The sequence below is a fragment of the Convolutriloba macropyga genome, chromosome 8 (assembly GCF_964194025.1).
Source record: "Convolutriloba macropyga chromosome 8, txConMacr16.3, whole genome shotgun sequence".
NCBI lineage: Eukaryota > Metazoa > Xenacoelomorpha > Acoela > Convolutidae > Convolutriloba > Convolutriloba macropyga.
Window position 1 is genome coordinate 58,538,432 of NC_134475.1, and position 15,858 is coordinate 58,554,289.

Consider the following 15,858-nt stretch of genomic DNA (forward strand, 5'->3'; position numbering starts at 1 on the left):
TACCAAACGTGCATTTATGAAAAACCATTTTGGCTGAAAGTTTTGCAAGGGAGCAAAATCTTTCGCTTAGTGAAAATTTACAGAGTATGAACAAAAATCGCTTTATTTTTGTTCAGACGATTGAATTAAACTCTTGCTTTCACATGCGACTACTTTCACTGACAATGACCAATTTTAAGAAAACTAAGATCACCATAACCCCTTGAGTCGTCAAAAGAAAGCGTCCCAATACAATCCATGTCCTTTGGATTGTTGAAAACCCAAAAGGTCAATAGGTCAATAAACACCCCGCTGATATCAATATCGCAGCCATTAGAAACAATCCGGAACAAACAAGGCTGCCCTTTGCGTTTTGAAAAAGGCCACTAATAGCTCCACTAGTACAACATTCTTCCTTAAGACAAAACAACTTTGATTTAAAACCCTTCTTATCCTCGATTCCCATCACGTCAGTTTAGACACAGATTATCCTTTACAGAAGTTCCATAAATTGACAATGATTCAGCATTAACTTTAGCATGAAGCACACAGGCTAGAATTATCAATTCGTTGACTTACTGCGCAAATATTTCAAAACGGCGCCAAGCATGTCAGCACCATAGCACATCGAAATGTCCTTTTCAAAGCACCGTGTCAACTTCAATTCGACAAATTAATACAAAAGAGCTAGACAATAACTTGAAAAGGACAGGGGTTTACTTAATTCAACAAACAGTTTTGACAATGGACGACTGTATCTTTAGTATATTATTATGACTTGTTTCTTATGCAGAAATAGCTCCTTCTTAAGCTGTACATGAAACCAAACTGCACATAGTGAAACTGCAATATTATAACTTGGTCGAAGATTTCGTAATTCGAAGACAATATAAAAAGTTTTATATCATATAAAGCTAACTACGAGCTAAAGTACTGTAAGCTAACGTCTAAAGTATATTTACCGGACAGCACAAAATGATGATTGCATTTTCCCCAAAATCTTTGCCACTTAAATCAAACAGTGATATTTTGGTCGGTTATTATAAGAAACAAATAGACAACACAGCAATGATTATTAACCAGATCACAACACATGCAAAAATACAAAAGTGACAACTTTCGGTACCAAAAAACCCCCTTATCAAATTTGTTCATTCGAAAAAACAATCTGGGCTTTTTCAAATCATCCTTTATCAAAACACATGTAAATACATTAAAGAAGAACGTATAGTATTTGATCATTCCCCGTTATCCAACTCAGTAGCCGACTGTTAACAGACTTATTAACAGACTAAATTGTAATTTCCAGTTTTAAAATTCATGCTCGATTAGAAAAAGCTATTTGTTCCTTTAAACCTTAAATTGCTCTTCCAGTTAATCATATTCCGTGTATACAGAATTAAGATTTATAACTGCAGCGTTGTGTTGTCACTTCTGTTGCCTTGACAAGAGAATAAGACACGAGTGCATACTTCGAATTTAAAACAATTTGATTGGCCAACAACACTTATGTAACATGCACCATGATAGCTATTTTGTCAAATAATCAGAAAAAGTTAATTAGGCTTACATAAATAATCAGCAACACGAAGTCAGGAATGGTGATTCGTTCAGAACTATCAAAAAATTTTATTTTTCAAATCAAACGTTGTCTCGTTACTTTAAAGATTATAATACAAAAATACAACATTGATCTCTTGCAATATTAGCAAAACAAAAGTTTTAAACGAGACAACTAAAAAGTTAAAAACAATAAAAACTTCGATGTTTGAACATCAAAGCGCATTAGCAACGAGAAAAGTCAATGTTTGACTACAAAAATTACTCGAGCAAATACTGCTTAAGCGTTACAGGTAAAGGGAGGGTCTCAACTTTCATCTCCAGCAGTGACTTCTGAAGTGCAGACGACGTACTGCTCGAGGAGGAGGCTTGTGCATCATTGTTGTTGCAATTTGAGGAACTTAGAAAAGATGATTGGTTCGATCGTCGTCTACCTACACCTCCCCCATTGTTGCTGGAACTGGGTTGTGTGGGGTCGTCTTGTTGCGTACCAGTAAACGTAGAGGACGAGCACTCAAAAATGGGTTGTTTGTTTGAGGAGCTGTTTACATTTAAAGGGTTGTTGTTATTGTTGTTGAAGTGAATTGATTCTCTACATGATTGTTTGATGACTCTCCGACACAACTCCTTCAGAGTGAATGCTGCCACTGCATAATCAAAAGAAAAATAATTCAATATGTTTAAACCTCAATTTCTTTCAATCCACAAACACTCAGAATCTAACCACAAAAAAGCGCCGGGTAGTAAATAGCACATGTCAATGTTTAGTCAAAAATGGGTGATAGTGGGGTCAAAAATTTGATTTTCTATCAAAAACAAGTATATAGCAAAAAAAAAGAAGGCTCCCATGACTTTGCATGGCACAAAAGCGCTTGGATACCAACAGAATAGTTCCATTTTTTATAAGTCGCTTATAGCTTCGAACTGAGAGACTGACAACCAGAACTATTTTTCAGGTCATTTCGATTGACTCCCAATTCCAAGGTAATTGCGTTTGAAAATTTTAATTGTTTCATTCATCAATAGTTTAAAAACAAACTAAGATTTTGATGTCGGTTTTAACAATGTTCGAATCAATAATAAGGTTGTGGTCAATAGTTTCAATAACAATAGAATGCATTGTTTGATCAAAGATTTATTGAACAAAATCTTTGTTTGATTGATTGCTTGAACAAAAATCTCCATCTTTATCTTACAGCCAAAATTAAATGCCTTACCTATTTAAAAAATGTAATCTCTTTTATATACTAAAACAACTGCTTTCGTATTATTGCCTGAATTGTTCCGACCCACTTTTAGGGGGAGGGGAGGGGAGAGGGGAGGAACTATATACTCAACTGGGGTTTTTGTTCAGTCCATTTTCGCCGATCGATATAGTCATCATACAGGGTTGTGAGTGGTATCATTAAATAGCTTGTCAAGAGAAGTTCAAAAAATATTTTTTATCAATTTCGCTTTTTCCGAGGATTTACTGAGGTTTAACATTTGTGAACGTTAGCCTAACTTCCGTTGTTTTGTTCACATTTTCCGTAATTTTATTAAATTTTGATCAATTTTTGCTAAAATGATAAAATTGTTAACGATAGTCTCGTTGGTAGAAGAGTTGGTGAATCATTTGAAACACCTATTTTTGCAAAATTTGCAGCTAAACTTTCAGCAGTTTTTTCCATAAAATTCCAGCGTTCAGCAGTTTTTCCAGCTAAATTCGGCAGTTTGTTCCATACAAAATGGCATAAACTATTTACCCCACTTTGCCAAGTTTGACCTGACCGTTGGTTCACACATAACTGTAACACATCTTCCTTTACTCATATTGGGGCTAACTGCACCTCGGGAAACAATCTAACGTCTTTCGCTAATTAAAACCATTATTTATATAAAAATTAGGATTTTCTTTTACCAAAAAATTCAATATGCAATACTTCAGAAAAATTGCATTTTTAACAGCCAAGCCGCAATAGCAAGGCCAGTTTTTAACTCATCGTTGAGTTTTGCAATGAAAATGGATTTAATTTTGGGTCTGCACTTTTTGAAATTTTGTTTCATCAAAATTGCAGAAGTCTTTCCATTTAAAGGTTTTATCACGAGCTCCCTTATGTTCCAATAATGTCCAATATTGCAATATATTGTTGTATCAGTACAGCTCTTGGTTTTCATGGCTCCGAAAACTTTGCAAATTTTGAATTCTTGAGATTCGATAGATTCTTGAGATTTGATGCTCTTTTTGTAGTCTTACGACCGAGTCTAATTAACCAAATGTCTACTTCTAGGTCAACTTTCAGTTTGTACCATGCATTGGTAACACAACTCGACAAGCAGCAAAAATAATTATTTTTATCTGATTTTTTCGTCAAAACAGCTATTTTGGTAACATTTGGTACATTTGTTCTGAGGGAGAAGCAAAAAGAACTACACCAGTGCATTTTCATAGTTCAAAAATTCAGATCCTAATGGGAAGGGATCCTGAAGGGAAATGTATTTTTGAAACAATTTTTTATGTTTGTTTTTTTTTATGTTAGGTACACAGACCAGAAATAATTCCAATCAAACCTCAATTACAGGTTAAAATTACATGCAAATGGAAGCCAATGAACATACAAAATAATTTTAACGAAAACCATATGGTTTTTGGCATAATGCCCTGTATAAAATTATGCCCGAAATTTCCAGTTCTGCCTGTATTCAGGGTTAACATGTAGTCTCTTGGTTAAGTCTCACAAATGATGAACAATGAGATTCCTAGGCAGTAAAAAGTTAACATTTACCATTTTCTTAGTGAAAGCGTAGGGCTTTCATGTCCTACGATATTGGTGTTTTCGGAGATTTGCCACTCAATCTAATTTCTGGGTTGAGATTTCTTCAACTTTTAAGGGCTGAAGTCTCATTGAAGAGAATAAGTAAATTATAATTTAGTCCTTTACTTACAATTGTTATAAATTTTTTCAATAAATTTATTTTTCCTGACATTTTCTACTTTTTACTTTTTTTTGCTGCCTTGTCCCATCATCATATTAATGGCACAATAATGACAAGTGGCAAATCAAATAAATGGCGTTGAAATAAGGAGCATCTGATTATTCAATATTTTTAGTGAATATATTTTGCCTGTATTTGTTCTCTTTGTCGTATGACAGTCTGGAGAACGAAAGATCAATTGTTTTGCATGAAGGCATAAATGAAGCCATTGAATGGAGTCAGTTGTTAAATAATTGCTCTAATGACTTGAATTCAATTGTTTTCAAAATGTGTAAACGTATTTTTTTAACTTTACCCTTTTGTTTTCTGTCTACTTCTTAATTATTCTGCAAGAAGACAGTTCCCATATCTTTTCTGAATTCATAACTTGTCTGGTTATAACTTTCATATTAAGTCAACTGGCTTGGTTTTATCTTATTGGCTTCTTTGACTTTTTCATGGTTTAAAAAAATGGATAGACATTTGCGTTTCGGTCGTAATTCTTGTTTTTACTTGCTTTGTTGTTTGTCTTCTTACGCTCCTTAATTCCAGTTAACATCGGCCCTCTAATGAGTTATTGTTTCATTTGTATAGTGGTTAGAGCTAAAGCGATTTATAAAATGGATAAACCAATTCCTTTCGAACAATAAGCGATTTTTTAATAGTTTTCTAACTCTAACTTGGTTGAGCGAACGCTATTAGAACAGTTACAACAAAGTAACTGACAATTTTGAAAGAGGGAGAACAGCTACACTACTAACCTCAAAAACGAAAGCTGACAACTTCGTGAAATAATGAAGTTTCACAAATATGAAAATTAAGCTGATCAAAAATTCGCAAACTTAAAAGTAACAATAAGTACCGATAGCTAAAAGGAAAAAAATAAAATACCCTGAAACTTTAAAACTGTGCTGACTTCTTTCAATAATAAAGTCGATAATGAAGTTTGTATTCTGAAAAAGTGTCGAAGCCACTGAAACTCTAAAAGGAAAAATTGACATCAACTTCAAACCGTTAAATTAGAAAAAAGATTTCCTGACAAAATTCAAAACATTTTAAGCGATTCAAAGCCTCGAGTAATTTCAATCTAAAAACAGTAGTTCTTCCTCGATAAAAAGATACATAAACGCTGGCACAATTTAAAAACAGATGGCTCCAAAGTAAAAAATGAATATCAGTTAGATAAAAAATTTGACACAAATACCGCTACAGCTCACCACGCTGCAAACTGTTAAACATGATTCACAGATAAAAAGAAGGCAAACTATGCACATAATGAGCATTTACCTGTACCAAGTACCGAACTAAAACTACGTCCAAATAATGCGGCTAGCGCTTTTGGAGCGCCGAATTCTGTTAAAAGCGCTTAAATTTTGTAAAGTGGTTTCTATAAAGCATTTAAAAGCCTCAAGATAAAAAAGGATCAAATAAATCAAAAAGGAAATTATTTAAAAGGAAATTATGTTTGGTTGTAAGGGCAATTCAAAATCTTAATCCTTTTGCCGCTCAATTTTACGATTTAGTGTTTTAAGATTACTAAAATGAGGGATTATGCTGCAATTAACGTGCCGCACAATTCTTTGAAGAACGCGCTTCCGTCACACGTATTTGGCGGTGAAAAGCAATTTTCATTTTTCAACTTAGTTTTAAAGTGAAAAACATAGAATTTCCATTGAAAGAAAAACATAGAAAATGTGAACTCTAACAAAAACGAGTAAATTTATTTGAAAAATTGGTTGCAGTGGATTGCTCGTAATGCATAGATAAGGCATAACTTGATTAACTGATAAATTCTAAAATAACTTTTAAATAGTAATCAAAGAAATTGAAACATACCCGGCAGATTGCCGGAAAATAGCCGCCGTTGATTCCAATAAGCATGATTGGGATTGAACGAATAGAATATATTGAAAAAAAAAGATTTTTTGTACAAAAATATTTTTTAAGTCCGATTTATTTTGATGGCATTTCGTAGTTGAACATACTTCTGTTGCTTAGAGAGAGGCTACAGGGGCTACTATCAACACCAATAAGCATTAGAGGTGGTAACTAAGACTTATAGGAACGACGTTCAAATAGCGGGCATCTAAAATTGGGCTTTATGGGTTTATCCCGTTTCTATTTCTGACTTCAATGTTTTTATACCGACTCTGTTCATTTTGAATTGCTTTGCTTAGCAACTGATGTTCAAATTCACTTTTAGCAGAATGAGAGAAGAGAGAAACTAGCCTAGAGAAGTCAAAAAGATTTCACGCAAAATGTCGAAAAAGCGGCAAAATGGTAAAGCGAAAAAAAGTTTGACGAAGTAAAAAAAAAAATACGAGCGCAATAATAGCCGGCTGAGAAGATGAGGGCGGCTATTAAAAACAGTAGTGAAAATATCGCACGTGAAACCGTTGTCGGAACAACTATCACCTTATTCCGAAGATGCAATTCACCACAAAAAACTATTAGCCTTTTCTACAGCTCTGGCGTGACTAAAATCACGACACTGCAATATTTACTTTTGAACAACTTTCAAATATATCAAATTGTATCGTCAAATACGGCACGCAAAAAGGATCCAAAGTCAATGAACTCTAAAATTAGCTCAAAAATAGTTGATTAGGTATAGGACGCTGCTTATATCATTTATGTTGGTTTTTTCACTGATTGAACAGCAAAAGATCTGAAATCAACTTTTGATCAAGATTAAGTCCGATAAGTAATATGCACCACTAATTTTTTGCGCAATGCTACAACTCAAAATAATAACCCAATTACTGCAATTAATTTTTTTCTAAAGATATCCAATAATTTAAAAGGGTGATAATTTTCTTAATATTTTTGAATTCTAGATAGTGACAGTGTCAGCAGAATTATATTTAGCTGGGCATCATCAACAAAGTAGTTTGCAGATTTTTTGATGAACTGATCGGAATAAGGACCAGTTTTTTTTAAAGCTTTGATCAAAAATTTGGCTAAACTGACGAGAAATGCTCCCATAATTTGTTAATTTCTTTGCCGAACGGTTGCTTTAGAATCACATCAAAAAAGCTGGAAATTTCACCAGCCACAATTTCTTAAAGATCGGGAACAGGAGTTAGCAAAGGAAATGGCATTGCAGTTCAAGAGCTAAAACAAATTTCTAAAACAATGCAACGATATAGAAAGCATCAAGAGAAATTTTTTGTGGGTTGAATTGGATAAAACCGTTGCATCACACTACTCAAATAAAAAATTTAAGACCACTTCCCTTGGATGAAATACAACCTACTGAATTGACACAGAAAATATTGTTATTCGGGAATTACAAATTACTGCATCAAAAAGAGGCTTTACTTTTGGATGATTTTGCGAGCAATACAGATAAGCATTACGACTTTGCCGGCGAAAATAAGCTTCAGATCAGCAGCCTCTGTTGACATATTACTCAGAAAAATCTATGAGACGCAAAAAAACACCGACTATTTTTAATCTAATAAAACCGATTGCATCAAATGTTTTTGCTTAGTTGACGCTAGATTCATACGCGAGTAGGTCGGGGAGAATAGCCGGGTAAGGATTCCGTCCTTAGTAAATTCGTACCTCAATAGAACCAACCGTTTCAACTTCGAATTAAAAATCCGACTCTTGCTAATTTACATCCAACATTGAAACACTTCTCTCAAAAACAATATTCAATGTGCGAACACCAAGGCAAAAATTAAGTAATGAACACTTGTGCTCTAGCTAAAGTATTTATAACAATTCCTACCAAATTTAAAGATCGAAGTTCAAATACAAAGCCCGTCGATAAAATAAAAAAACAAAGCCGGCAGATTGCCGGAAAATATCCGCCGTTGATTCCAATAAGCATGATTAGGATTGAAAGAATAGAAGATATTGAAAAAAAAAGATTTTTTGTACAAAAACATTTTTTAAGTCCGATTTATTTTGATGGCATTTCGTAGTTGAACATACTTCTGTTTCTTAGAGAGAGGCTACAGGGTTACTATCAATACCAATAAGCATTAGAGATGGTAACTAAGACTTATAGGAACGAAGTTCAAATAGCGGGCATCTAAAATTGGGCTTTATGGGTTTATCCCGTTTCTACTTCTGACTTCAATTTTTTATACTGACTCTGTTCATTATGAATTGCTTTGCTGAGCAACTGGTGTTGAAAATCACTTTTAGCAGAATGAGAGAAGAGAGAAACTAGCCTAGAGAAGTCAAAAAGATTTCATGCAAAATGTTGAAAAAGCGGCAAAATGAGGTAAAGCGAAACATTTTTTATTCGACGAAGTAAAAAAACATAGCAGGACAAGTCCTGACGAACAATTCAAAGAATTTTCATTGACTAAACAAACATCTAGACCTTAAAAGGACTATGAGCGGACTATGACCATTTTAAAAAAAATCAGATAAAAAAATTTAAAAAAAAAAACCAGAAAATCAATGTCAAAATGTCGCATGTCAAGAAAAAAATCATTAGCGAGAAATGTAAATTTGGTTCATACAAAAAACTAGGCCTAGAATGAACTATGAATGGATTGGAAAAACCATTTAGAAAAAAATCCGATTCAAAAAATCGAAAAAACAGTAAAAATCAAAGTGAAATTGCCGCATGTGAACAAAAAAACCCACTAGCGAGGAAGCTAATTTTTGTTCAAACACCGTTTTCTCACTTTACTTTAAAATTAGAGCAAAAAAATTTCACGCCGCAAAACTACTCGCTTTTTCGCTCCATTTCCTGTTTCGGCGTGACCAAAATCACAACTCCAATTTGACTTCAAAAATCATGAAAATGTGTGAACAGATCTTAACATAGCCGGAAGAATTCCGGAAGCGACTCGAAGCGTAAAAACTTGAAAACCCTAATTGCAGCTGAAACCATTACCTTTTTAAATAAACCATAAACTCATTACTCACCCCCCCCCCCCCCCCCCCCCCGGTCTGATCTAAAAATTGGTGAAATTTAAATCACTGTCACCAAGAGAAACAAAATGCCGCAAAAATATTTATTATTGAAAACATTTGGTAAGGATAAGTGCAAAATAATTAGGATAGTCAAAACTCTGATAGTCTCAAAAAGCTCACAGGGCTATCAACTGCCCTCAAATAATTCATGATTCTAATCTCAAAAAGATCGCTAAAGCAAACGGCAGATAATAATGCTCAAAGTTAAGAATCAGAAAACTACTACAGTTAGATTTCTCATCACTGCAATTAAGACAAAAACAACATATACTTTTTTCTTCTTGTATATATGCTAGACAACATGATTTCAAACTAATTCAAAAATTAAAATAATAGAAAAGCAACCGAGTAATATTTAAAGGCAAAAAATGTTTCAAGAACATAACCAAGGTCGGAAAAAAATACAATAAAAAGTAATAAGTAGGAATTCTGGAAAAGCCTTTCTGGTAAACTCTTAGTACTGCCTTATGTTGAATGAAATCAATTGCAACCCAAAGAAATGACGAAAATCTAAGAAAAAGCCGAAATCATTCAATTTGTTAATAACTGAAAAAATAAAAAAAACCAGTATAAATGTAGGTGCCAGGACAGAGCTAGAATGATACGAGCTAGAATGATACAAGCTAGAATGTGAACAATATGGACACAATGTAAGGAACACCGTAACAAAGACTAATTCTTGATTTTTGAAAGTTCAAATCAAAGTTTAAAGTTTTGAAAGTTTAAAAATCAAATTTAAAAAAACAAAAAAACTAACATCATTTCATTTTTCAGCATTCGAGACATAGAAAATACAACGATACATCCGAGACAAAAATCTATCATCCTGAACAGATCAAAAAAAAGAAAAAGCAGAAATCAAACATACGAAACATTGAAACATTTTGCAAAAAAAGGTCAAAAAGTTTTTAGGACTGCATTTGTAAAAAAAATTTAACTGTTTTTCAAAAATTTAACGCTAAAAAATTATTGAAGTTTTTATGAAACGAAATTAAAGCCCCTCATGTTGCACAAAAATAATATTTCTAGTAATTAAAACCAAAATACAGACAAAAAACTGAGAAAAATAGAAAAACTACCTAAATCGGATTAGCATATGTACAATTTTATAAAACAAAATTACATCGAGGTAACAAGAGGCATCGAGTATATGAACTGTCAACGGGAAGTTGTCATATTGACTGATTTTTGACAAAAAGACGGCTAAAAGATCCAAAAATGAAGAAAATAATAGGAAAAATGCCAAAAATTAATTAAAAAATCATGAAATTTTTGCCAATTTCTAACTTGAAACGCGTTTTCAGGCTCTGCAAAACACTGTTCTATTAATTTCCAAGGTTTACATTTCAAAATAGCATCAATAAAAATCATTTCTAAAAAAAACAAATTACAAGCAAAAAATGGGCCACTTAGACGAAAAAACGGCTAAAAACGGTTATCTATATGTGCCATTCAGTCAAAAACTACTTTTCAAAAAGTCATTCACTAAACGCAGCGCATGATAAAAAAACTTCTCTCGCTCAGAAAAAATTAGTTCACACGGCAATTTTTCTCACTTTCGCTTTTAGGTCAAAACAGCGTCTGAACGAATAGTACTTCCGGTAAAAAAACCTTAAGAAAACCAATACTCCTCTTCGAGTCGTAAAAAGACAGCGCCCCAATACAATTCAAATTCTGAATTTTTAAAAAAAATAGGAGCGCTATAATAGCCGGCTGAGAAGATGAGGGCGGCTATTAAATAGGACCTGTAGGGAAAAGGCGTTGGCATACAACAATTGCCCACATTGATGCACAAGTGAAAACTCAAAACATGCTATTGTGCATCAATGTGGGCAATTGTTGTATGCCAACGCCAACTGGTTTTCTGTAGTCAGTCGTATTGAGTTGAAATAAGTGAAAACTCAAAACATGCTATTATTTCAACTCAATACGACTGACTACAGAAAACCAGTACACTTTTATGAGTGGTAAAAAAGCAGATCAACGACTTCTAATAGCCTTTTATCACTTTTTTACGCTGACAGCGGGTGGTCCGTCAGTGGGTGATAATAGATTACTTTTTGCTTATATAGGATATAATCAATTGTTAAAAAATATAAAGAGGGACTTGTAAAACGCGAATGGTTTAGACCATATTAGTGAATAATATACAATTGTAGTATATCCAGTTCCTAGTTGTCTTCTAAAAAGCATGAACTCAAATTTGTGTTTTAAAAATTTAACTTACTAAGGGTCAAGTTCAAGGTTGATAGCAGGATGAAATCCTTAACAAAGAGGTTACTTGTAAAAAAAAAAGATGACTAAACACGCAAATGCAATTGGAGAAAAGCCAGTTAAACAACTTACCTGATTGGAATGAACTGAGATATCTGATCTTGACCTCACAATGTCCCCATACTGCACTTATGATAGGATAGAGTTTGCGTCCACTTAGACCTTCGAATGCAACACCAAGGAAGATGTTATCGGCCATGAAGGATAAAGTTCCTGCGTCCATGTCCAGCACAACTTTTATGCAGTCAGTCAAACACAGAATATCTTCAGCAACTGACGTGTTGGAAAACTTTGGATACGTTCGTGGTGGTAATCTGACACAGTCGTGTAAAAGCTTAGACCTTCCTAGATCCCAACCCCATGACTCCTTATTGCTCCCAATCAATGATCTGTAACCCGGGCAATGTAAAGGTGCGTCTGCAGTTGCAACTCCGATCATTGCGTGCGTGCCTCGTTGTTTCACTTCCCATTCTATCTCCCACATGTGAATGCCCGTGCTGAAGCCTTGATTACCACGAATACAATCTGTACTTTGTGCGACAGGCAATCGACGGCAAATCCTCCCATTACATTCGGGAATGACAATAATGTTCATAGACTTGTCTTCCGTACTCCAACCGAATGAGTCGCATTCCTTCTGAGGAGGTGTATCAAGCAACAAACTCATTTTATAAGGGATGGGACATTCTGTTCTCGTGGGATATTCAATTTGGGCATTTTCGGTAGTGCGTCCCCTTTTTTCAGAACTTTCGCCACTGTCTCTATTTGAGCGCGGAGATCTAGAAAAGTTACTCATTCTTTGACCCATTTTTGTTCTTTTGAATGATGATAACATTAGGCGAATGTTGAAGGGAATCTCTTAGGCCAGTCAGCTAAATTAAAAACAACAGTTAAATCTGAAAGAGAGTTGCACATTCACAAAAGCTATACCAAGTTTCAGAACCACTATACTATCCCCAAAAAGTTGCGAGGCTGTCGAACATTTCTCAGGTCAAAGTTCAAAATAAAACATCAAGATCAGCGCTTGGTTGTTCATTTGAATGCATACCGTGTCCCATAAAGTTGAAATATAGTAAGTCCCATAAAGTTGCAACGCAAGCGAACGTTCGAAAAACTCGAGACATGCAATTGAGCATCATTTGGCCAGATATCTGCATGTTTTAAATTTGAACTTTGACCTTTGAAACGTTCGATAGCGTTGCAACTTTATGGGACTGACTATAAGTGAACATTTCAAAAGCCACAAATTAGAGTTCAAAGGTCAAACTTCAAATTGAAAACATTGATGAATGAAAATTGATGAATAAAACTTAATGGAGAAAACGTCGACATTCAAATAACCACATTGATGCTCAATTGCACGTTTTTGGCGTTTTTCGAACGTTCGCTTATTTCAACTTTTTGGGACAGACTAGAACTTTTCGAACGTTCGCTTGCGTTGCAACTTTTTAAGTCTATAGTAAGTCACGCAGTTGCCACTCAAGTTGACCTTCGAACTCTATAGTCTGTCCCATGGGACAAACAACTCTAAAAACGTCTGTCTAAATTGAGTTCGAAGGTCAAAATTCAAACTCTGAACATGCCGAGAACTGGAGAAATTTTTAAACAAAGAAAAAACATTGCCAAGCAATTGAGCAATTTGATGGTCATGTGCATGTGTGCAGTTTTTCGAACGTCCACTTACTTAAATTTATTGTACAGAATATAAAAATCCTGGGACATTTCTGCTTTAGTCTGTACAATAAAGGTCCAAATAACGAACTTTCAGATAACGCCTAAATACGCAATTCAGCAAGAACGTGGTCATTTGAATGCCAACGTTTTCCTTTAAAAGAAAGAAGTACAGAATATCAAAATTAAATCAAAACAACAATATTTGCAATAGAATGGCACAATCAGCAAAGTATATAAAACTTCAAGCCAAGAAAGTACACGCAACGAGGTTGTTCCACCTACTTAACAGCGTGCCCAGAAAGATGCAACATAGCTGCTCAACTTATTTTTTTAAAAAATGCATTGTTCAAAAACATGGGGTTGGTAAAATATTAATTAGCCAAAATCGGCTAATGTAAACTTTCTTTTTTCCCCGTTATCCATTCCAATGCTCTCTTTTCGAAATTTTCAACCAAAAAATACCAAGTTTAGACAACACCAGGTCCAATTTGCAGCCATTGTAGAAGAGGGGCGGTTGTTCACTTAGACAAAGGTTTAAATTCTATTCATATCTCCATCTAAAAAGATTACTTACCTTACATATCCACCAACCTCCTAGGTTTTTAACAACAAAGGTTGCACCAAGTAATGCAGATCCCTCTTGCAAATCCTTTTAAATTCTATCAATGCCCAATAATTTTGTATAGTCATCGAATAAGTAAGAATCAGCAAACGCCACAAACGTTTGGAAGGTCATTGACGAAAACAAAGAAAAAGTTACACAGAAGAGACCCTCGTGTAACTCTTCTTGACATCTTTAAAAACTCGCCTACAACAGATTTTGATAGCTTTCTCGATTGTTCAGAGTGCCAATAACTGTTGTGATAAACTTATTAAATAGATCATTTCCCCCTTTTCAAATCGTGTGATTCCAGATTAACTGTAGCTAGAAACACGAACCAACTTTTTGTCCTGTCCACGAGTGGCCGATTGTTTTCTACCGGACATTCCGATACTTTCCAAGTCCCGTCCGTTCCTATCTTGGACGGGTGAAATCTGATGAGATTCAATAAATTCAAAACGTCACCCCGGAGGAATTTATTAATTGCAGACTCACAAGCGAAAAACCTCTTCTTTCCAAATTTCTACATTTTATCACTCCTCGGAGAACAAATACGACACGCATCCCATTATATTCCTCAAAAAGGCGTTCACAATACAATCGTTTTATTCATCGGCCGTAACGATTTGTACTACGACGACCGACTTGCTGTCGAAGAGCCAATCGACGTTGCCGAAGAACTCGGAAAGCTTGCAAAAGAATTAGAGCTAGTAGCTGGAATAACACAACGAGGCGAATTAACAAAGCGTACAGTCGCTGCAAACAATCTGATTCAATCCGAGTACCAGCCCGAAGTGGCGATACCGCAGAACATTGCACGAAACACATAGCAACGTATATCATATTGACGACGACGGGGTGCACCTGAACGATTTTGGCCTTAGAGGAGTAAAATCTTAAAAAACAAAATACTATACGAAAACTACTCAATCGCAACTGACAGCAGAGGCCAACCCGAGCACAAAGTGCACAGTAACGTGCAAGTGCGCAAGTTACAGACAGTGATCCAAGGTTGCCTTTTTTGTGTTCAACCGGTTAATTGTCTGAAAACGTTACCCGTCTCAATCTAGAAAAATAAAGTTTGGTAGTGCCCATTTGGTTTCTACAGGACATTGTTTATTTTTTGTTTGATTTTAAATTTGGGGAAAAGCTTAAATATAAACGATGAGACCACCTACAGGAAACCGCAGAACGAGAGATCAGAAACACACACAATCAAATGCGATACATGCGCATACAATATAAAGAAAAACAGGCCGTTTTTAGGTGCATATCTTGAGCAAAGACTATGCATACGACATCGAAAAGTACAAAAACTAGTGAACAAGTCATAGCTGCTCTACCAGAAGTAAATGTTAACTTCTTTCTCGTGTGCAACCAATGCGTCTCTCTGAACAAAAGGGATATCGTTAGTGAGGCAGTGAAAAATCACCAAAGCAACAAAACAAGCGCTGACAATCAAGAAGTTCTCACAAGTGTGGCCACCGAAACAATTGAAAGATAAATGGAAAGCTTAAAGTTTCACCGGTACCCACGGGAGGACCACAAGAACTTCCAACCGAAAATAAAGGTCCCAAACAAGCGATTAGTTGGAGACAATGGTGTAAGGATCGGAAGAATTGAAGAGAGCAAAATTAAGGATCAGAAAAAATATGCTGAGTCAGACAGATCAGAAGTAAATGCAATAATAAGCTTCCTGAACGTTAACACCCAAATCAACGACTACCGTCGACTCGGTATACACAAAGAGAACAAATGTAGACCAATTCTTATCAAACACGCTAAGAGCAGGGACAAATGAATCTTACTAATGTCTATCAAAACTGCGGAACTATAATACGAAAGAGTAAATAAGCAAATAACTCACACCATAA

General features: G+C 34.9%; 1 protein-coding gene across 1 annotated transcript; it reads right to left on the minus strand.

Annotated features, from left to right (window-relative positions):
- Nucleotides 1-410: 410 nt before the first annotated feature.
- On the minus strand, nucleotides 411-12,672 carry LOC142344872 (SPRY domain-containing SOCS box protein 1-like). The gene is made up of 2 exons (XM_075396907.1): nucleotides 11,782-12,672; nucleotides 411-2,186 (listed from the first exon to the last, which is right to left on the minus strand). The coding sequence occupies exons 1-2, from the start codon at nucleotides 12,542-12,544 to the stop codon at nucleotides 1,801-1,803; spliced, it is 1,149 nt and encodes a 382-aa protein (XP_075253022.1). The 5' UTR covers nucleotides 12,545-12,672; the 3' UTR covers nucleotides 411-1,800.
- Between the last annotated feature and the right edge of the window lie 3,186 nt (nucleotides 12,673-15,858).

What these genes read in the sequence shown, in the direction of transcription:
- LOC142344872 (XM_075396907.1), bottom strand. Translation starts at nt 12,544, where the DNA reads ATGTTATCATCATTCAAAAGAACAAAAATGGGTCAAAGAATGAGTAAC. An exon ending in TCTCAGTTCATTCCAATCAG is followed by an intron (nt 2,187 to 11,781) that starts GTAAGTTGTTTA and finishes TTGATTATGCAG; the next exon opens with TGGCAGCATTCACTCTGAAG.